At 41.9% G+C, this 22,455-nt stretch overlaps 3 protein-coding genes across 6 annotated transcripts in view; 2 read left to right on the top strand and 1 right to left on the bottom strand.

Moving 5' to 3' along the window:
• The window catches only part of LOC115112637 (NADPH oxidase organizer 1-like), a 60,251-nt gene extending 58,937 nt beyond the window's left edge, over window positions 1-1,314 (bottom strand). Inside the window, exon 1 of the mRNA XM_065012648.1 lies at window positions 935-1,314. Within this exon, the coding sequence (XP_064868720.1) occupies window positions 935-1,123 (189 nt within the window). The 5' untranslated portion in view covers window positions 1,124-1,314. The remainder of the gene's footprint in view (window positions 1-934) is intronic.
• Window positions 1,315-1,376: 62 nt separating this feature from the next.
• On the top strand, window positions 1,377-5,284 carry LOC115112888 (ATP synthase mitochondrial F1 complex assembly factor 2-like). 2 transcript variants are annotated; one of them, XM_029639921.2, is made up of 8 exons: window positions 1,377-1,928; window positions 2,038-2,082; window positions 2,192-2,340; window positions 2,711-2,808; window positions 2,952-3,032; window positions 3,196-3,308; window positions 3,523-3,638; window positions 3,777-5,284. In XM_029639921.2, exons 1-8 carry the CDS (start codon window positions 1,790-1,792, stop codon window positions 3,912-3,914), a joined length of 879 nt encoding a protein of 292 aa, XP_029495781.1. In that variant the 5' UTR covers window positions 1,377-1,789; the 3' UTR covers window positions 3,915-5,284. The 2 variants fall into 2 exon arrangements, with proteins under 2 accessions (XP_029495781.1, XP_029495780.1); XM_029639920.2 differs by having other exon boundaries at window positions 2,189-2,340.
• Window positions 5,285-5,386: 102 nt separating this feature from the next.
• On the top strand, window positions 5,387-22,421 carry LOC115112887 (TOM1-like protein 2). Of its 3 annotated transcripts, none has more exons than XM_029639916.2 (14): window positions 5,387-5,663; window positions 6,410-6,494; window positions 7,193-7,421; window positions 8,205-8,339; window positions 8,483-8,674; window positions 8,821-8,937; window positions 9,163-9,296; window positions 9,445-9,493; window positions 10,743-10,905; window positions 11,109-11,232; window positions 11,416-11,497; window positions 17,582-17,641; window positions 18,187-18,223; window positions 18,300-22,421. In XM_029639916.2, the coding sequence occupies exons 1-14, from the start codon at window positions 5,612-5,614 to the stop codon at window positions 18,431-18,433; spliced, it is 1,593 nt and encodes a 530-aa protein (XP_029495776.1). In that variant the 5' UTR covers window positions 5,387-5,611; the 3' UTR covers window positions 18,434-22,421. The 3 variants fall into 3 exon arrangements, with proteins under 3 accessions (XP_029495776.1, XP_029495779.1, XP_029495778.1); XM_029639919.2 differs by lacking the exon at window positions 17,582-17,641 and adding an exon at window positions 13,186-13,241 and having other exon boundaries at window positions 18,300-18,385; XM_029639918.2 differs by lacking the exon at window positions 17,582-17,641.
• The last annotated feature ends 34 nt before the right edge of the window (window positions 22,422-22,455 follow it).

The following is a 22,455-nucleotide window of genomic DNA, read 5'->3' as shown; positions in this document are numbered from 1 at the left end:
CTTTTTATTGGCCAGTCTGAGATATGTTTTTTTCTTTGCAACTCTGCCTAGATGGCCAGCATCCCTTAGTCTCCTCTTCACTGTTGACGTTAGACTGGTGTTTTGCAGATACTATTTAGCGATTAGCTGCTAACACGATTTAGCTAAAACTTGCTAAGAAAATACAAACGAATAGTGTAATTATAGCACGCACGCACGAAGGAAAGTGACATCGTTAACAACATTGTTGCATTGACCATGCAGACCAAACAAGTCTCGTGGTCAAGCAACAAATGCTTGAATGACAGGGGGCGGGACTAGGTCTGTGTGGAAAGAAGCATGGAGAGAGAGAGAGCAGAGATGACTCAAGTAGCGGAGTAAACTAATATATAAATAAATAAAATGGACGTTACAAGACATCACATTTAACAAAACAAGCATCGTTATACAAGGTAAAGTAAAAACCCAAACCGGTCCGTGCATCAATACCGGCATATAGTAAAATACGTAATACCGCCGAGCATAACCAGTGTTGGTTGGGGAGTAACGTTAGTGAACGCCATGTAGTTAAACTAGTCACGTTAATTTAACTACATTTTGCATTAACTTGGTGGTAGTTTAACTAAATTCAAATATGTGTAGTGTTTTCAGTAGTTAATTTACATTTTTGCCCTAAAGTGGTATAGCTTACTACTGGAACACATGACAAACATAAGTACAGGTAAGCGTTTTCAGAATTAACATTTTTACAATAATGGATGGATGGCGTCTCAATGCTGATGCTAGTAAATCCCGCGACCAGTCATCAAAACTCAACTCCGTCTCGATATAAGAGAACGGAGTTGAGGGTTCCTCAGGTAATTTCTGGAAGCTGTCAATCATTACGTGTTATGACATGTCAGCAAAATGACTCGTCAGCTGACTGGCAAATTAAAGTTTCATAAATCGAACTTGCCTGCAAAACAACCTCGACATCGTAGGAGTTGCCTTTGCTCTTCTGGTGTCCTCGGAACTTGGAGCCGCTGTACAGAAGCGAGGCGACAACCCCGGGCTGGTGGGTGTTGATCGGGGGAGCCGGGATAAGCGAGGTCGAGGATGTGAAGGCCATGGGGGTGTTACGGAGGTATCCAGCGGGGACAGGCATGATTCGGGTACCGCGGGGAGGACACCGACCGTAGTCAGTGGCCGTCCGGGCGATAGACGTGGGAAGGGGGTACGGAGAGCACGAATGAGGCGGCTCACCTACATCCAAATGCCTCCAAATCTGTAAGCACTTCAGTCACCACCAGTCTTGAGTAAAGTAAGCGGACTTTGACGCAGGTGCCGTAAGGCAGCAGCATCCTCCTCTCTCATTAGCTGAGGAATTTCAGTGATCTAAAACCTCGCTCCTGACTGGCTTATTTAGCGCAATGCTGTCTGGGAAGTGTGCGGATGTAGTTTTTTCCGCGCTGGTACTGTTCCATTCAGGTTGATTTTATAACCACTATGGAACTACGTTTCCCATATATCTGGGAATTCTGTCGAATCGGCCGTCTGTCAAACACGGAAGGTCATGCTCATGTAGAGATGCGATGCATTGCAGTGAGAGGTGTGTGGAAATATAATCGTATTTCTCCAAATGGTGAGTCTTAGATCAGTCAACCTTCAACTACTCTTTGGTTGTTTCTTATAGTGAACGCAATGTTTCCTACATTTTGAATAGCGACAATATCCGGCATTCATAATTCCTGCTAGCTAACGTTAATGCAAGTTTTGAACCCCACTTGAATTGGGAAAACCTGTTTGTTAATAACTCTCTGTCACTGACACGATGCTGAGGAATCTTGTGAGATTGCACAGTCGTGTGGGGCATGCCCTCTCTCCCCCCATTGTCTGCCCTAGAAGTCAAGTTCTCAAGCTGCCGCTCCCTCTACTCTCTGTGAACTCAAAATATTACTCCATTATCACAGGTAAGAGGTGCACCATTCGATCACCCTTTTTCATCAAATATCTGGCTATATGCACCATGGCGGTTGCACAGTTCTTGACATGTTGACTTTGTTATGCTGTCATCAACAGAAAGAAAGAAATTCTACGAGGATGTCAGCATATCCCACGGAGAGGGTGAGTACTGGACCGGGCGAGTGAGATACTTTCTCTCTTGATTGAAATAAGTCTGAGTGCTAAGAATTCAAGAACTTACTGTAACATTACCTTGACTTTTGGTCAGCAGGTGGCATGTTTGAGATCAACCTGGACCAACGGAAACTGAAGACACCAGGAGGAAAGCTGTTCACAGCCCCCAACGAAGCCTTAGCCATTGCCGTGGCGAATGAGTGGGATACTCAGAAAGACACGCTCAAGTTCTACAGCATGCATATGGTATGACCTTTTACCTTAGTTCTTTTGTTTGATGCTTCATGTTGGCTGTATCTGGAATGACACACTGTACCCCAAACAGGACACTACTTTCATTAGGGGCGGCAGGGTAGCCTAGTGGTTAGAGCGTTGGACTAGTTGCAAGTTCAAACCCCCGAGCTGACACGCTACAAATCTGTCGTTCTGCCCCTGAACAGGCAGTTAACCCAGTTAACAGGCAGTCATTGAAAATAAGAATTTGTTCTTAACTGATTTGCCTAGTTAAATAAAGGTAAAAAAAAAAATATATATATATATTTTGACTTGGACACTGATTTAAAACGAATCGGGGAAAAAGGGTGCCATTTGAGATTTGTTCTCTCTCCTACTTCAGACCACTCTCTGCAACACAGCCCTCGATAACCCTACATTCCGCAGCAAGGACCAAATAATCACTGCTGCCCTCAAGTATCTGGAGACTGACACAATTTGGTACGCAGAGGGTTTTAGTTTCTGGTGAATAAAAGTAACCTGCCTAACGAAGGACCAATATGATACACAGGTTCTCTCCATCAGATCATTAATGCGTGTGATTTTGTAGGAATTAAAACTCTGAATATGTTGTCTCCTTGTAGTTACAGAGTTGAGGAGCCTCCATCTTTAGTGGAGCTTCAGAATAATGAATGGGACCCTGTGCTGAACTGGATCGAAGACGGGTTAGTTTCACTTTAACATGATCATTGACTCATTTGCTGTGAGTTACCTTACTAGAAGTTCACTGGACATGTCTACTTATTTGCATGTCATCTTCAGCAAAGGAGGGAAACAGATTTGTAGCGTTGTCTTGAGAGTACTTGAATTAATGTTTTCCTCTTGCAGGTACAACGTAGTCATTGGCTCTTCTACCAATATACTGGGGCCAGAGATCCCACAGGCAACGATGAATACTTTTCGCCAGCACCTGGGTTCCTATAACTTCTGGTCCCTGACAGGTAAAAACAACTAAAAGTGTCATTTGAGATACTCCCATCCCGTGCACATGTGCAAATTCTGAACTGTGTGGGTGCTAAAGGAATCAGCCTCTTGCCTAGACCAATGGAGAGAGAACCCTCAGTTGCACCGCTGTTCATCATCATATTGCTGAGTCTCTCAGTTAAATAGAGTACACGACTGCACTAATACTATTTGCGTGTCCTCTGTGTGTAGGACTGGAGTATGTGATCACCCAGCTGAAGTCTGTGGTGCTGGCATTTGCATTGATTGACAAACACATTACAGTGGAGCAGGCTGTGCTGCTGTCAAGACTAGAGGAGGAGTTCCAGGTATGAACTCACCACAGAATCAATGCACATACAGAGATTAGAAAAGCATCTTGGCTATGTATTCAATCTCCCTGTCTGTTTCTGTCTTCCTCTCTTACTAACAATTTATTTTCCCCTCACTCTTTCCCCTCTCCACAGATCGGGCATTGGGGAAATGTAGAGTGGGCTCATGATGTTGACCTGTATGAGCTGAGAGCACGTACAGCAGCAGGGGCTCTGTTTGTACATTTCTCCTCTGAGAGTTCAACGGTCAAACGCAATCTCATGCAAGACTAAGGAGGCGCTTCCCCTGAGTCAAACATACAAGCTCAGACAGCACTCTAAGAGCAAAGACAACAAAGGCAGTGTACTGGCCTCTGACTGGGAAGAAATCCCAACTCATTAGGACTTGAATTTATCTCTGGTGTTGTCCTTGGTGGAACAAAAACACATATTTTATCTACCCAGGTCCGTGACATAATCTGCAGTTTATAAAACGTCCTGTGATGATTCATTTCAGTAAAGAGGAACCGTCTCCTCTCCCACTCCTTCCCTGTAAAGTACAGCCAAGTATGATGATCATCTCTTCTACATGTGTTTTGAATCACTAACCAGGTTTCCATCCAAAAATGTTTATGAGAGTAAAGTACACGTGGGACAAAAATATCATGGCAGGCTTGATGGAAACAGAACATTTGTCTGCAAACTTTACAAATGTCGACAAAACACAATATGATAGACAAGTTGGGATCTTTTTGTATCTGTCAAATTAATTACATGAGAAACGTTGGTGGAAATTACTTTAAGTATTGATATATTAACCATCATATCGATGTAAATTTGGGAGTCGGCTGATAACGTGTGGTTCTCCCACTATGACTAGTCTGGAAAGTATACAGTTTGGGAACCACTGTATTGGTCTACGGATTAAATAAAGTGTACGGTGATCATCTCAATTGATGCCCCTTTCCAATAAATATAGAGGGTCTTATTCTGGTGACATGATCATCGATGCTTGGCTGCTGTTTGACACAAAATAATCTCGTTATGTACAATGGCCTATCCGCACGTGCTGTTTGCTAGGTCGCACGTGCCAATACCAGAGTGGGCACACTCGCTATATAACGCACATTGTTTTGTGAGAGAACTATCAGTAGAGTTGAAAATTCGATTGAAACCCATTTAACTTGTTTTTGTTATTCGGTACATGGGAATTTAACGCAATGGGTAGGTGCGTTATGTCATCACGCATCTACGTCATTGATGGAACCATATCTCTGGGTGGGAAAATGCGTATTTTGTTCTTATGCAGATTTTTGAATATTCGTATGAAAATCTGTTCCCAATTGGATGAAAACCTAGCTAGGTACCTCAGTCATCAGTGACTTTTTGGAACGTCGGATGTTTTTATGGAAACAGTAAGTGTTACCCTCTGTCTGTTTCTGCCCAGACGTCTCACCCACTCCCACTGTATTTATTATGTGGTGACTAGCTTGTACAAAGTTTACTCTTTTGCTTCAGTAGAAATTGAACAAATCTATCAATGGGTCAAACTGACTCAATTATGTTTGTTACATGTACAGCAGGGACATACATCACCAGCTTTTTTGTCTAACAACTTTGCATCAAACCCTAAATGCATTAGAATAAAAATGACATGGAAACACCTTTTGTATTTTTTTTGTTAGAAAACATTTTGAAATCCTATTGTAAATTCATTGAATTATTGTCTTGTTGACGTGAGAAGGTTGCTATGTAAACATACTTTTTCAAGGGTTTACATTGGATTGTGTCGACTGCACAGATTGTAAAATCCTATTAAGTAAAAACTAAAACCAAAATGAGTAGGTTTTATTGTTGGTTGTCATTTATTTACAATAATAATGTAAAGATGGATGTTAATGTTGCTCAATCAGATTGACATCCGGGCGGGGCTTACTTGTGCCTTTCCCATGAACTGGTGACTTCGTACAAATTGTTTGTTGTCGATCAAGATGGAGTTCCTTTTGGGAAATCCATACAGCACTCCTGTGGGACATTGCATTGGTAAGTCTTTATAAAATAAACTGTGATTGAAAGGAAACGTCAGATAATCGTGTTTCACGTTCTTGAATCGCATTGACATTTGATTCTTACATGCTATCGTCTTTTAAGCTCTTTGGCTATTGATCCACTTATTAGCCGCGAAGCTATATGCCTGGCTGACTTGCTATTATTTTGGTTATTTGCAGGCTGGTTGGCAATGAAGATGTTAACTAGCTATGTGTATATACGCATAAACAATAGTTGGTGGTAATCTTGCTAGTTCGAGGTGGGGATCTGGAACAGTATGCTGTATCGCTAACCTGCTATAGCTAACGTCAACTAACGTGTATTCATTCCCACTACTAAACTAGCTAGTTAGCAACCAAGCTAGCTAGGTTACAGTCTGTACTGTATCTGGTTGCGCTAACTGGCTTACTAGCGAACGATTGTAGCTGGCTATCTAACTATTCGATTGAACCATGTCTGTCGTTTGCCATACATTTGACAACTGATACAACTGGATCACTGACCTAGGCGCAGCTGTCCTAAGCCGCAATAACCAGCCCTCCCCAGTACGAGTGTGGGCAACTAGCTAGTTAGCACTACCTGTCTGTTCCACAGTATAGAGTTGACAGTGGTTGTGAGACAATTAGCTAGCTGACAAGTTAGTATGTGATCATTAAAGTCATGAAAAATATATTGTTTTCAAATTACAATATTTTTCTACTGCTCTGACAAGAGGAAATGTAATGTTCTGTCTTCTTTAGAGAGAGCCACTGATGGCTCCCTTCAGAGTGAGGACTGGACCCTCAATATGGAAATATGTGACATCATAAATGAAACTGAGGATGGGTAAGTATAAAATAGCTTTCAACTATGCCAATGAATAATATGAAGTCAAAAACACATTTTACACCTCTTCTGGAGCTATGTGAAGTTTGACTCCATTTGTCCCTAGTGACTTACATGTGAATATGACCACGCTTTCTTGTTGAAGATCTCTGGCTTTGTTTGCCGCTTATCAAATACTTGTCTTATCAGAAGCAGTAATGGACTTCAGGATGGATTTGATCCAAGTGCTCTTCTACTTTCTAAGGCTTGGGTGGCAATCTGGTCCATTAACCTTGTTTGTGAAAGTGTTGAAAGCCATTGCCTCTTTCTGTTTGATAAATGGGTGGGAAGTTAGGGTATGTTGATTTGCCCCTACTCCCAGTTTATCTCAAAGTATGAGATTTGATAAAGCCCTATATGAAGAATTCAAGGGAAGGCCACACCTACCTATCACAGTACGATTGATTTGTCATCTGCATTCTAGTGTAACCTAAACTAGAGCCCTCTATTAGGCCATGTAAGTAAAACATTGAGTGTTAAAGAGTTTAAGTAAAGTGTTACTAACATTATTTCAGTCAACATGGAGAAATTATGCTTGGTGGTGCTGTTACTACATTGTTACTACACAGTAGACTATATGTTTTGTGTATCATGCACATCATGTGTCTGTTTGTCTCCCTCTCTGACCCTGTGCTCTGCTCTGTGTGTTGTTGCTGCAGGCCCAAGGATGCCATCAGGGCCATGAAGAAGAGGCTGAACGGGAACAAGAACTACAGGGAGGTGATGCTGGCACTGACCGTCCTGGAGACATGTGTGAAGAACTGTGGGCATCGTTTTCATGCCCTCATCACCAGCAGGGACTTCATAGATGGCGTGCTTGTGAAAATCATCTCTCCCAAAAACAACCCTCCCACTATCGTACAAGATAAAGTGCTCTCACTGATCCAGGTAAAGGATCACACACACTTGTGTGAATGTGTATGCATGACATGTTTTCCTTTATATTTGACGACTTGAGTAATAGAACCAGCTTTCATTGAGTATTCTGACAGAATTGTCTGAGGAGATGATGATAGTTTGTCCTTGAGAAAATGGGAGTCATTTGAGGAAGTATACTGTATGGCAAGTGCTTTGAGAATGTACTGTACGGTATAGGCTACATACTGAGGCAGTGGAGGAGGATGTTTGGTTACATGTAGCTGCAGTGTTAACCACGCAGGGTCTTGCTGGTGTGCTACCTGCAGCCAGGCCACTGGTCCTCTGTTTACCATGGGGATCTCGGGTAACCCTGACCGATTACCTCAGGTGGCTTCTAGTTTCCCGCTGACATGGTGGCTGTTGATGTCTGCTAGAGCACACAGACCTGACAGCAATGAGGAACCATACGGTTTTTGGCTCAGACTCTGTTCATATCATCTTGTACAAGTACTGTAACACAAAACAGAGACCCGACCGCAATGAACTGAATGGTTTCTCACCTAGTGCAAGTGTTATATTACAAACACAGCATAGTTTTCTCACAAAGATGTATGTGTAATGATGATACACCAAAGATGCTTCCTTGCTCGGCAAGCAATAGCTTCTGTGGTAGCCTAAACATTTTTTGGGACACCTCTGACCTTAATACTTTGAACACCTAATGAATACAGCACTGAGAAACATGAGAAGATTATACAGTGTATATAACACTTGTCTTTCTCATCTGCTTTCTCCCTCCCTCCTGTCTCCCAGGCGTGGGCTGATGCGTTCAGGAGTAGTCCAGACCTGACGGGTGTGGTCCAGATCTATGAGGAGCTGAAGAGAAAGGGTATAGATTTCCCAATGTCGGACCTGGATGTCCTGTCTCCCATCCACACACCTCAGCGGGTACAACTGCCACTGTCACATCCATTTGCATGCATTTCCTTACTCTAAATTGAGTATGAAAATACATCTGTTGTTCTGCCATTTTTCAACAAGTTTATCTGAGTTTTTTGGGGTTTGAATCTCTTTTTGTTTTTCATTTAAAGCTGTTGACTGGCCCAGAGGAGAAACAAGCCACTGCCCCTCCCCTGGCCCAGCCTATCCCCCAACCCCAACAGCAGCCTCCTCCCCATGCTGTCTCCGCCCCATCGTTTGCATCGTCTGTTCCTCCCACCTACTCCGCCCCGCAGGTCCCCAACCTTGGTGCCTCTGGGTCTATCAACCCTTCACCTGAACAGGTAGGCGAGAGTGAATTTCCATTACAGTTGCACAATCTGATCCCTTCTCAGATTTGTAAGAAGGCTTTAAAATCTTCTGGATAGCTTGCATTCTAAGGTGCATGGAGATGGATCTGAGAGGAGTTGACATGGTATTCCCTGTTCAGATCTGCCGGCTGCGAAGGGAGCTGGACATTGTGCGTGGCAACACAAAGGTGATGTCAGAGATGCTGACAGAGATGGTTCCTGGACAGGAGGACCCCTCGGACCACAAGCTCCTGCAGGTCATACTCCTTTCCCCTCTTTCTCTCTGGTATTCTTATAGCGTGTAAATAGGGCTGGGTTTCTTGGCCGTGTGACATGACAAGCGAAAACTCCTAGGCTTTATTTTACGGAGGCCACTTCATTGTTTCTGGTGTACTGGTGAAAGTATCTGTAATATTAACAAGTAATTTCAGCCTGGGCAGCACTATATCTTTTGACGGCTAACCCTCCTGTGCTTTTTTTAGGAGCTGAACCGGACGTGCCGGGCCATGCAGCAGAGGATAGTGGAGCTCATCTCCTGTGTGTCTGACGAGGAGGTCACAGAGGAACTACTGCACGTCAACGACGACCTCAACAACATCTTCTTACGCTACGACAGGTAGGCTAGCTTACACACACCCACCCACCACTAAGAGATGGCTAACATTTCTGTCTCAACACCTTTCTCCTCTGAGAGGCATGCATGACTTCATGTAATAGTCGTTGTGAGCAGGTATGGACTACTTGTTATTTGGCTTCTCTCTCAGGTACGAGAGGTACCGGTCAGGCAGAGCATCTCAGGGTATCAATAATGGGGTGAGTTAGCAGTGACAGCCATAGAACGTAACCCCCCCACACACACACAATGACATCCCTTGCTTATTTGTACATGGTTGTCGCATATTTCTGTGGTAAAGTTTCTGTACTTTGTCTTCCATAGCTTGCCTGTTTCTCACATTTCCTCATTCTGTAACATTGTCCATGGACATTGTCCATGTCTAAAATACAACTGTTCTGTCTAGAGATGTAGGCATGTTAGATCGTCTGTCGATGTCCGCACCTTACCATTAATATCATGTCCACACTGACCGTGGCGTGTTGCCCAGGCATGTTAATGATTTTCATGGTATTTCTCCTTTCTGTTTGTCTCTATGTCTAGCTGAGGCAGGCAAGTATGAAAGTCGCCCCAATAAGTAATATCTCACGTATTTGGACCCAAGGTGGCCACTGTTAACACATGGCTGAACTATATGGACCCTGTACATCCCATTTTCTCCATGTGGCACGTTTTAACCACCCACTCCCCTCAGTAACTGACACAGAGACAGTTTAAAGATGGGAGTAGTTGCCACTAGACACTGATCTACGGCCTGGTGGGTTTCCTCCCCGTATGGTTAAAGTTGGGATTCAGGGAGGGTAAACTGATCCTAGATCTGTGCCTAAGGGGTAACATCTACCCGTGTCTAAAGATGCACCACCCCTTCCCCACCACCACCCATCATTCTCAAGAGGAAGGATTATTCTCGTTCGCAGCCAAAAGAAAAAACACCCACCCAGTGCAAAGGTCATTGCATGGTTACTGTGGTCACTGCTCATAAATAAATGATAATATCACAGACACACCAAACAGCTCATTCTTCGCCACAAACAAATCGTATTATTGCAATTCTCTCACTAACCCATTCTGGCTGAGTACCTACCACTCCCTTCAGAAAAAGTCCCACAAACAACAACTGTTCCTCATTCATGGGCAGATTCATGTTTTTCTCCAGCTAACCTATGATATTCCCTGACCTCTCACGTGCTTTATTTGCCTGTACCTTTCTGTTCAAGGTAATCATGTTGATGTTAGTCAAATTGATGAACAAAACTGAAGCCAAATGTCAGAGCCCTTTCTGTAATCCCTGTCCCCTTACTTCAGGACTCGTTTGTCACTTTATTGTAGTGATGGTAATGGAAAATGGAATTAGCATTCTGTTTCGGAATGGCTCCTAAAAGAGTGGTCTTACATTGTCTTCAATGGGTCTCTTTCTCTCTTTCCCCCTCTGTCATCCCTGGATCCCAGGTCCTCAGTGAGGCTACAGAGGACAACCTTATAGACCTGGGCCCTGGATCTCCTGCTGTCGTCAGCAACATGGTCACTTCCACCGCCACGCCTCCGTCCTCCACCGCCCTTGCCGAACGTCCTTCCTCACCTGCCTCCCTCGCTTCTCGGCTGGCCATCCTCGGTATGTCCTCCAGACTGTTACTGTACACCGAAGTCTATTTAGTAAAAAGGAAATTTACTTTAACAGCGCTGAAGCATTTTGTTCTCTTTGAACTGTTTGCCAGGTAATTTAGCAATGTGACAAGTTCTTAAAAACATAAATATTGATATTTATTTTTAATTTTGTTGGAACAATATGGCGGCTGTCTTTTTGTTGTTCCTCAGATGTGGGTGCCAGTGTGACCAGCACTCTGAGCTCTCTGCCCAGCTGTAAGCCTCAGGATGACTTTGACATGTTTGCCCAGACCAGGACCGGAGCTCTGCCACTGACCACCGAGACACTCGTCACGTAAGAACACATCATACATGTTCTCCTGTTCAGAGACAACCCCTACCTCCTAGGCTTGTAATGAGTGGAGCATACACAATTAGCTTTTCTACATGACTGACGGTGTCTGTTCTGCACCATACATTTTAAATCTGAATGTTTTATAACTTGCTGTCCTCATGATCATTACCTCTATCCTGGCAGAGCTCCTATAGAGGACCTTAATGCTGTAGGTGGGATTGAGCTGCCTCCTACTCTGGAAGTCAGGCAGCAGCCTGCAGGAGGAGTGAGTATTGTGGCTGGTCAACTTTTAGAAGTGCGCTAACATCACTAATGATCACTAACTTTTCCATGCGGTGTGCTGTTACTGTCGGGTAGGGCTGTCCCCAACAAAAAATTATCTTGGTCGACTGAGAGTCTTCTGTTCTTAACGTGTATTTTTCCATATATACACACCCTATGTGTTTGAATAAAATTAACTATATGCACTGCGCTTGTCTGATTCTTTAAGCGCACTGATTGATTAAATAATTAAGACACACTAATGATTAAAAAGGGAGCCCGAGATCAAGATAACCATAAGAAAATAAACCTAAGTGAACAATGTTACTTTAAGTTGTCAACCATACAGTAAGTAGAGCATCAGTAGTAACAACCTGATGAAGTGAGCAAAATACTAGGAAATTAATTATACAGTAACTGAAAGAGTACAGTTTTTTTAATTGAACATATTCACATTTAAAAAGCTGGTTTTTATGCTTGATCTGGCAATGCAGTCCAGAGGCTCAGTACGGAGGGTGTGATGCATTTGCAGAGCCGCCTGTGGTCTGTGGAAGCCAAATCAAGCACCTCCAAAATGTTGTAACATTACAGAGGGCTCTGTAAGGCGCCGCATGGGATGTGAATGGTAGGTGGGAGCTGTACGTCCTGTATAAACACAAACTACCTTCCTTGACAACTTTCTTTACAACAATTCTGCGAATTGCAAGAAGTATGAATGCCCAGACTTCTGCAAAGGCAGCATCGCAGTAAATGCTGTACGGCCAATGCAGATGCTGGATTGACCATGTTGCTAGCTTAACTGTCACAGTGGTATTCAGTACAATATGAATGGCCATGGCCCTAAGTCTGATTGGACTGCACCAGAAGAAGTGCCCCTCTGCAAGACCCACTTTAACCTTGTACATTTTCCCATTTGGAAGTTAATATTTGTCTGTATCCTTTTCTCGAAATTAAAATGTAAAACCTGTTTTCCCCCCCAAAAATCTGCATGCCCCCGGACCCCCAATGTCGGAGTCGCTCCAACGCCCCTGGCTTCAAGACTGGTGATTATACACAACAGACTAATACTTTCTGTTTGACCGAATCAACCAGGTAACAACTTGTGGGAGTCCACCATCTGAATTAGACTTACAGCAGCCTAGGTTAAAACGGTCAAAGATAAGCTTTTCACCGACTCCTCCAAACGTGAATAGCCTGTCTCTCAAATATAAGATATTGCAAAATGGAAAAATCTTATAAGCTATGTAATAAAGAGCAGATAAAATAAGACATTTGTTAAGAACATAACAAATCGAACAGTAAACAAAGTTGTTCTTAATTAAAATAATCAGCCGCAACAGTTACAGGCCTAGTATTTAATCAACATACAGTTGATTCATACCCCTTGACTTATTCCAGGTTTTTGTTATGTTACAGCCTGTATTCAATATTGATTAAATTCGGCCATCTACACACGATGACAAAGTGAAAACATGTTTTGGGAAATTTTAGCTAATTATTTGAAAATGAAATGCAGAAAGATCTCATTTTAAATAAGTACTCACACCCCTGAGTCGAAACATGTTAATCACCATTGGCAGTGATTCTGGTTAAGTCTCAGCTTTGTGGACCATGATTGATCCAAAATTCTTCAAGCTATGCCAAATTGGTTGTTGATCATTGCTATACAACCATTTTCATGTCTTGCCATAGATTTTCAAGCAGATTTACGTCAACATTTTAAATCGGGAACATTCAGCGTCTTCTTGGTAAGCAAATTGAAAATAAATTTGGCCTTGTTTTAGGTTATTGTCCTACTGAAAGGGGAATTAATCTCCCACTATCTGGTGGAAAGCAGACTGAACCAGGTTTCCTCTAGGGTTTTGCCTGTGCTTAGATCCATTTTATTTATTTTTTTTATCCTGAAAAATTCCCCAGTCCTTAACAATTATAAGCATACCTATAACATGATGCAGCCACCACTATGCTTGAGGATATGGAGAGTGGTACTCAGTAATGTATTTGATTTGCCCCAAACATAACACTTGTATTCTGGACAAAAGTGGATTGCTTTGCCACACTTTTTGCAGTATTACTTTGGTGCCTTAATGCAAACAGGATGCATGTTTTAGATTTTTTTTAAACGTTATTGTGTACAGGCTTCCTTTACACTCTGTCAATTAGTTTAGTATTGTGGAGTAGCTACAATGTTGTTGATCCATCCTCAGTTTTCTCCTATCACAGCCATTAAGCTCTTACTGTTATAAAGTCACCATTGGCCTCCTGGTGAAATCCCTCTGCAACTGAGTTAGGAAGGACGCCTGTGTCTTTGTAGTGACTAGGGGTATTGATACATCATCCAAGTGGAATTAATAACTTCAACATGATCAAATGGATATTCAATATCTGCTTAAAACATTTGTTTAACCCATCTACCTTCTTTGCAAGTCATTGGAAAACCTCCCTGGTCTGTGGTTGAATCTGTGTTTGAAATTCACTGCTCAAATGAGGGACCTGACAATTATCTGTATGTATGGGGTACAGAGATGAGTTTGTCATTTAAAAAAATGATGTTAAATTCTTATTGGACACAGGGAGTCCATGTGACTTGTTAAGCCATTTTTTTTCCTGAACTTATTTAGGCTTGCCATAAAAAAGGTGTTGACTACTTATTGATTCAAGGCATTTCAGCTTTTCGTTTTCAATTAATTTGTTAAAAATTTTGAATAACATAATTCCATTTGTCATTATGGGGTATTTTGTGTATGCCAGTGACGACAAATCTCAATTTAATCAATTTTAAATTCAGTCTGTAACACACTGGAAAAAGTCTAGGGGTGTGAATACTTTCTGAGGACACTGTAATTGAACACTATTACAGTAAATATATTATGTTTAATAACTAATAAAATAAAGGAAGAACGAGTTGTGGCCCATCACAACAGTAGGCTATTTAAGTCACCTTCAACAGCAGCTTATGATCTCTAATGGTGAACATTAAAATGGCATATTTAGGCCTAGGCTTCTTACAAAAAGCATAGACTATTAAGCATAGACTTGCACAATTCCAAACGTTAATCCGCCTGCATAATAGCTTAGTCGTCTCTCTTGTCAGCTGTATCGGACTGGCTTACTTAACTTCCTCACATAGACCTGGGCTGCCACTTATTAACCTACTTCCCCAATCTTTTCAAGTTATGAGACAGGAACACCAGCTTGTCAACATTTTCGGACAGAAGGCAGCTCCTGGTTTTATTGAATATAAGCCCTGCCTTGGAAAAGATCCGCTCTGATGGAGTAGAGGTCGTCGGGATGGAGAAGAGGTATTTCGCTGCTCTGGCCAGCTTCGGATACCTGTCCTCGTTTTTTCCCCACCAAGCTAGCGGTCCACCGTTGACTTTCGTTCTATCTTGGAGATAATCCTTAATTTCTTCTTTGCTATCCCGTTGATCCTCTTTCTCTTCCTCATCTCCACACATGAGCATCTCCATCTCTCGCTCCTTGTCCGTTTTCCTTTTCTTTTGTGCAGGTTCCTCTTCTTCCTCCGTGGATGTAGAGTTGTCTCGTTCTCTCTCATGGGGCCCTGGCTCCTCTAGCTGTGACGCGCTCAAACTGTCGGCCAGTTGGGACAGGTTGACATAGGCTTCATCCCGTTTTGCATCGTCAAGGAAGGAAAGCAGCTTGAAGCGGGGGTCTATGACTGCTGCTTGGATGTAAAGACTACCGTCAAATATTTGGTCGTTGAGCTGCCATCTTCTGTCAATTTCCTGCACCAGCTTTGTTTTGAGACTCTTAGTGGTAGGGCTGTCGTCCTCCGCCACGGCTAAGTGGCGGCGTTTGAGATGGGCCAGCATGGGTAAGGTTGCAGATAAAGATGTGTTGTCCTCCTCAGACAGCAGCTCCGTCAGGGTGACCATAGGCTTCAGCACATTCCAAATGTCTTCTGCCATGTTCCATTGCGCTGTGGTGAGATCAAGGCTGGGTTCCCTTTTCTCTGTGTAGTTGGGGCTGGAGAGCACGTCGGATATGGGCCATCTATGTTCTAGCAGACACTCTAGCATTGTCCGAGAAGAGTTCCACAGCGTGGAAACGTCTGGGGTCAGGAGGTGTTCAGCCACCTTTTGTTGTTTCTGCTTCAGTCCCTTTCTGGCTTCCTTCTTCAAATGAGCCGTGAGGTGTCTGGCTGCAGCCGCAGTGCGACAGATGGGGTCTTGTTCGAGAGCGGCATTGATGCACAGCTGTAAGGTGTGCCCGGTACATCTGACTCCTTTAACGTCTGCCCATTCCGCTTCCTGCCTCAGTATATCCGCACACAAAACCATGTTTGCAGCGTTGTCATGTACCAAAGCAACCCTTTTACATCCTGGAATTTCATATGCGTCTGCAACTTCTCCTAGTCTCTCTGCAATGTTGGCTGTGGTGGGATTCTCCTCCATTCGTTTTGTCTCCAGCACAAGACACTGCAGTCTCCAGGCCTTGGTAATGAAATGGGCAGAGATGGTCATGTAAGACTCCATTCTCAGGGAGGTCCACATGTCGGTTGTAAAACTTACTGCCTGGCTGTTTTGGATCGACTCCAAAACCTTCTCTTTTGTGTTATGATATTTGGCAGTCAGAGCATGCATAACAGTCTCTCTCTTGGGAACGGTGTAACCAGGCTCCAAGATTTTCATCATCTTCTTAAATCCCACGCCTTCTATCAGGTTAACGGGCCTCATGTCCAGGGAAATGAAGTCCACGATACCATCGGTTATCTCTCGTTTGATTTTTTTCTGAGATGTGGGGCTTTTGGTCCAAGGTGGTTAAACATGAGCTAGCAGTGGAGGCTCTGTACTGGGGATGCGCCTATAAATACACAAAGTACATTTTAAATTCTGTATGCTAATACTATGTTATGACATTGTAATAGGCCTATTAAATCTGGTGATGTTCATTTTTCAATCATATAAAACCTGTCAATGTTTTAGCATGCAACTAGAAAAACAAAGGAGGTTAACTTACTGTTTTCAAGTGGTATGTCATATTTGTTGTCGAACTATGGTAAGCAAACCGCTGTTGGCAGAGTTCGCATTCCACTTTTTTGGTGTCATCCTTTACTACAATGAAATGTTGCCATACTGCAGACTTTTTTGACATTTTGCCTTTAATTAGACCTAATAAGAATTTCAAGTAGCTACCGTATGTAGCAGTAGGTAAGTCTTAGGCAACAGTTAGGCAGATTTGCGTGTGCTGTCTGCAAAAAAAAATATGGCAGATACACAGTTAAATGAAAGGGGATGTTTGTCATTATATGTTAATAGTAATTAACCACACAATTCGGCAAACCTTTGTTATAAAATAATAATAAATAATTATTAACCTTGCACCATTTTGTTCTTGCATAATATAACTATATACAATTTCAGTAGCACATATGTCTTAGTGATGGACTGTACCATCCCCACGGCCTCCACAAAGGATTAGGCCACTGAGACAGGCGAGAATCAGACGGGTCTCTCCGTCGACCAACAACCAATCGACCAGTCGACTAAATTGGGTCAGCCCTACGGGCAATACATTATTTTCCACCATTGGCGTGTGTGTTTACTGTTGGCCTCTGCTCTAACCATTGATCCCAAGCTTACACTCACTCAGAGAAGTAAGGATTTCATATAGAGATTTGTTATTTAGGATTTGTTTTTGATGGGATAGATCTTTTTAGCTGGCCTGTGGTAGTTTGCTTGTTGTTTTGAGCAGACAACCTCTCTCCCTAACAACAACTCTAACATTAAAGTCTAGTGCATGGCCATCCCATCCCACAGTTTTTCATACAGCTTGGAAGATGCTGCCTCTTCATATTGACTGTCACTGCATGGCGTTGCAAAGCTTTCACATGGCTGTGTGTTAGTTGGAGTGTTTCATGGTGTTTGGTACTGCATGTCATCAATCAGTAGCAGAGGTCTATATACCATTTATCGAATGGTTTGTTTGCGTTTTTATTAAATGTTAGGTTTAAGTATTGCTTTTTGTGTTATTTCAGTTATTTTTATATTTAAGTTGGGTTTGTTTTTCTTTTTTTTCTGTGGATATTTTTGTTGTGGTTCTGTTTGTCCATGACGTTGCCCTGTAGATTCCCATTGGCCAATCCTCTGTCATGGATGACATAGAGGAGTGGCTATGTACTGACGTGGTGAGACTATGATTTTATTCCGCCTGTTTTCTTTTCTGTTTTTCCTATTGCATCCTTCCATCTTTGGACTCCTCTTGTTCTTCAGAAATCTAACTAACACATTCCACTTTCTTTGTCTTTCAACACATTTCCTCATCTTTGACCAATCACGTTTCTGATCCATTGTAGCTTTCTGTGTAGTCTTAAATAATGGTGTGTCCTGGCAGGGAACAAAGGACGATTTCTGTCCTCTTTGGTGCATGGTGGTTTTGTCTTAACATTTTAATTTGGTGTACGAATATGTAGTAATACTGTGTGTTTGTTGAAGTTCTTTAACCTAAATGGCATTGCGGTTTGGTGAAATGGGGGATCCGCCGTTGTGTGGGTGTAATCCTGTCGGTGGTTTTAAGCACAGAAACTTGTCAATGCTGGGTCTGGTTGTGTTTAAAACTGCACTTTTGGGTAAATGAAAGGTCAAAATGTAAAAGTATATAACAGGAGTTTAAATTCAGAATTCAGGTTATCCTTAAGATAGTTCCACAATGATGCTTTTTCTTCCTTGACAGCAAGGAGAGGAGGGCGAAGAGGGGGTGACCAGTGAAGGTAGGAAACATTTATTCACCTCTAGTATCTAGCATGTATAATATGCTTCCTCTGATCCCTCTCGTCCTCCTTCTAGAGTTTGACAAGTTTCTGGAAGAGCGGGCAAAGGCAGCAGAGACGGTGCCCAGCCTCCCCTCACCCCCTAGTGGTGATCCCGGTGCAACTACCGGTGCACCCCAGAAGAAGGCTGAGGACGCCCTGTTCACTTAGTTTAGTGGTTTTCAAACCTCTCCTCGGGGACCCCCAGACATTTCACAATGTTGTAGCCCTGAACTAGCCCACTGATTCACCTAGTCAAGGGCTTGATGATTAGTTAAGATGTTGAATCAGGTGTGCTAGCCATGGAATAGTCTAAACGCATGGAACGCCTGGGGGTCCCTGAGGAGAGGTTTGAAACCCCTCGCTTAGTAGACCTCTCTTAACCTTTTTGACTTCTGACCTGACCAGTGCCTGGAGTCCCCAGACTGTTGTCTGTGACAAATCCACTTTCTCATCCGCCCACTCTGGAGCTGTCTACCATCAGCTATACGTCTGCTACCCAGTAACACATATTCATGTTCTCTGGCAATTTACTACACTGCGAAGGGAACCCCCACGCATTGTACAATTTTTTTGTGTTTTTTTGTTTTGAAAGAAACCAGCTTCATTAGGGACAAGGTTGCAATGTATTCCCATAATCAACAGTCCCTATCTAACAGTTGGTTTGGAACTTTCTCCAGCTTAAGAAGGACTGTGGAGTATCAACAGACATCTTTATAAACCAGCAGCTCACTCTGTCCCGGGGCTGGTCTTCCTCTGAAGGGTAATATGAGACGTACCCTGCCTACAGCACTACACATATTTTGCTCTGTTCTGACAGCAAGAAGCCATCCCTAGCCAGTCGTCCCCTACTCTACTGCATGTATTAACAGATCCATCCACCCTTCAATCCCTCCTCGGACTTAAACGGACGTCCAAAGGGAGCTAAATGAAGTCCAGGGACAGTTAATGTTAACCTTTTTTATAGGTCAGACGAGGGCAGGTAGTATTGAAATGTATCATGATATGTATGATTGGGGAATATTCTGGATCATTGTATTGTTTTTACGATGTGTTTAATTCCAAGTATATTATATTGTCCATTATAGCCTCTGACTGAATGTCTTACTTTGTTTTTGAGTGTGTAGAATTCTAGAATATTAGTTCGGAGAGATTTATTTTTGGGTTATTCATTGTCATTTGATGTTTTTTTAGAGTAAGACAACAATCATTAAATCATTAAATGCACTGCTATGGTTGTTTATTGAGGTGTAAAACATTTTATTTTAACGAACAAATAAGTAGTATCTACCTGACAATGATTTTCTGTTCATCCATATATTGGGACAGGTACAATGCTGTTGGGAAGCCAAAGACCAGATATTGTCGTGGAGCCCAAGCATGATTGCATCACATTCATAGTGAATAGAGTAGCTGATAATGCTGTCAGTCAGTCAGAAGTGATAATGTATTAGTCAGTCTTATGAGAACAATAACTTTAAAACCTAAAGTCTGTAATGTGGTTTTCACTACAGATATGGAGGCAGACTGAATGTTGTATGTCTGGTGTTGAATAATAACTGAATTAATGGACTGAAGTTTTGTCTAGTTGATGTAAAAAATAAACCTATTTAAGAGATGTTTATGAACACTATGAATGGGACATTTTGTCTCTGATTGGGGAGTCCAATGTTATATTTTCACCTGAACTCTACCATGTTCTTGTCTCTCGCTGGCTGTGCTGGCACATCACTCAGATGCTAGCCAGTTAGCTCAATGGTCTCAACAGCTGATCAGAAACAGTGACTGTGCTGAAAAGAGGGATGGCCTGAGTAGGAGCCAGGCTCTCACCATTTAGCGAAGGTGACATTGATGTTTTCAGAAACAACACTGCTTTACTGGTATGTGCAAGAACATGGAGTACTGAAATAATATTTTTTCTCTTTCTTGATAGTACACGTGCTGTTTCATACAATCACAAACACTTGACAGTCCTTGTTCTTCTGTTTTGTTATTATTAAAAGAGTGAGTGAGTTGGTACGTTTAACATATCTGTAATCAACGGAGAATTTTGAAATATTGACAAGTGTAGGAATAATTTATTTAGTATTTTCTTCTGCTCTATCAGTATTTGAAATAGTTTTATTTTACAAAGCAGAATGAAGTCATGAACTGCTTTATGAGACCGATCAAGGTTTTTCATGTGTTAAACATGTTTTGATCATTTATGGACTTCAACAGTTTTTCCTACACTGATTTATGCTGATTCAATGTTAGAGATTGTATAAATGTATTCGGATTCATTTGCAACAACTTTTAATGGTCACTATTTATTGCAAGTGTCCACTCTGGTTTGTAACTAAGAAAATAACCCTATTGAATTTGTTTGTTTTTCCATGGTTTGTTGAACAAGCAGTACAGTCATGTTACTGTATCTTCCCCTCTGTCTTATATATATATATATATACACACACACCATGGGACAGCCTAGCACATGATGAACCAACATCATAGGCATCAGAAATGACCTCGCTTCTGAAAGACACTTTAAAAGAAGTGTTGACATTGCACATTCTGAAAAGGTTTTCCGTCTCTTCTATGAATGGAAATATGGTGTGTGCATGTAGAAGGGTTGCCCTGCTCTACGCCTGTCCTTCTGATGTGTTGGAGGGGGAAGAAGTATTGCTATGTGTGCCATCCAGTATACATAGTTTAATATAGCTTGATATTGATCTAGCTTGCTCAGTGGAACTTTGATTCTATACTTTATATCGTATAATCAAGGCAGGTATGACTTAGCTTGCCAGGTGGTCACTTTGAAACCTGCTCTTAGAACAAATAATGTGTATATGGTAAAAAATAAAGGGTATTTTATAAGGGAGTTTTTATGTTTGCCTGCTGCTTCTGCTGTTTACTGTGTTACAGTGAGCTTCAACAGTATTGGGACAGTGACACTTTTTGTTGTTTTGGCTCTGTACTCTACACTTTAATTTGAAGGTGTTTTCATCCATATTGGGTAAACCGTTTAGAAATTAGAAGCACTTTTTGTACATAGTCGTCCCATTTTAGGGGACCAAAAGTATTGGGACAAATTCACTTATGTGTATTTTTATTTATTTTTTACCTTTATTTAACTAGGCGAGTCAGTTAAGAACACATTCTTATTTTCAATAATGGCCTAGGAACCGTGGGTTTAACTGCCTTCAGGGGCAGAGTGACAGCTTTTTACCTTGTCAGCTCGGGGATTCTATTCTATATTCTATTTTACAGAGTTTTAGTTCATGTAAGGAAATCTGACAATTGAAATACATTCATTAGGCTCTAATCTATGGCTTTCACATGACTAGGCAGGGGTGCAGCCACTGGGGAGCCAGGACCAGCCAATCAGAATTTAGATTTTTTTTACCCCACAAAAGGACTTTATTACAGAAAAACTCCTTAGTTTCATCAACTGCCCAGGTGTTTGGTCTCAGATGATCTCGCAAGTGAAGAAGCCAGATGTGGATATCATACCTCCCAAAAAATGCTAACCTCCCCTGTTATTATAATGGTGAGAGGTTAGCAAGTCTTGGGGGTATGATATTTGTGCCTCTAACTTTCTCACTCATCTTTATTCACAGTTCATTCAGGAATATCCATAATCATGGTAGCATCCACATTAATGTAGATGTGTTTAGAAACATATTATATTCTTATCTACAATAAAAGTGACTCCAAAATGGCACAACATTAATTACCATTCATTTCTACTGGGAACAAAATAATCTGAAACAACCAAAACAAACAGCAGATGCATCCCCAAAAAATGTGTGGAATCAAACGCTTGATGTAGTCATTGCATGCTATGGATTTTGGACTAAATACTTAACTTTTTAGTACTTTAATACACAAGTGAATTTGTCCCAATACTTTTGGTCACCTAAAATGGGAGAACTATGTACAAAAAGTGTTTAGTTGTTAAACAGTTCACCTGATATGGATGGAAATATCCTTCAATTAAAAAGCTGTCAGTCTGCACTTTAACCTCGTAGTCATTGTATCATTTCAAATCCTAAGTGGAGTACAGAGCCAAAACAACAAATGTGTCACTGTCCCAATACTTTTGGAGCTCACTTGTTTGACTCATGCATGTGTTGAACACCAATAAAACGCTATAGCAGTGTAATCTGCTCCAACTTTATCCCTTTGTTTTTTCTTCTTACAGTATATAGTTT

The sequence above is a fragment of the Oncorhynchus nerka genome, linkage group LG28 (assembly GCF_034236695.1).
Source record: "Oncorhynchus nerka isolate Pitt River linkage group LG28, Oner_Uvic_2.0, whole genome shotgun sequence".
NCBI lineage: Eukaryota > Metazoa > Chordata > Actinopteri > Salmoniformes > Salmonidae > Oncorhynchus > Oncorhynchus nerka.
The sequence above is the reverse complement of the archived record's forward strand: the minus strand, read 5'-3'. Positions and strand labels throughout refer to the sequence as shown.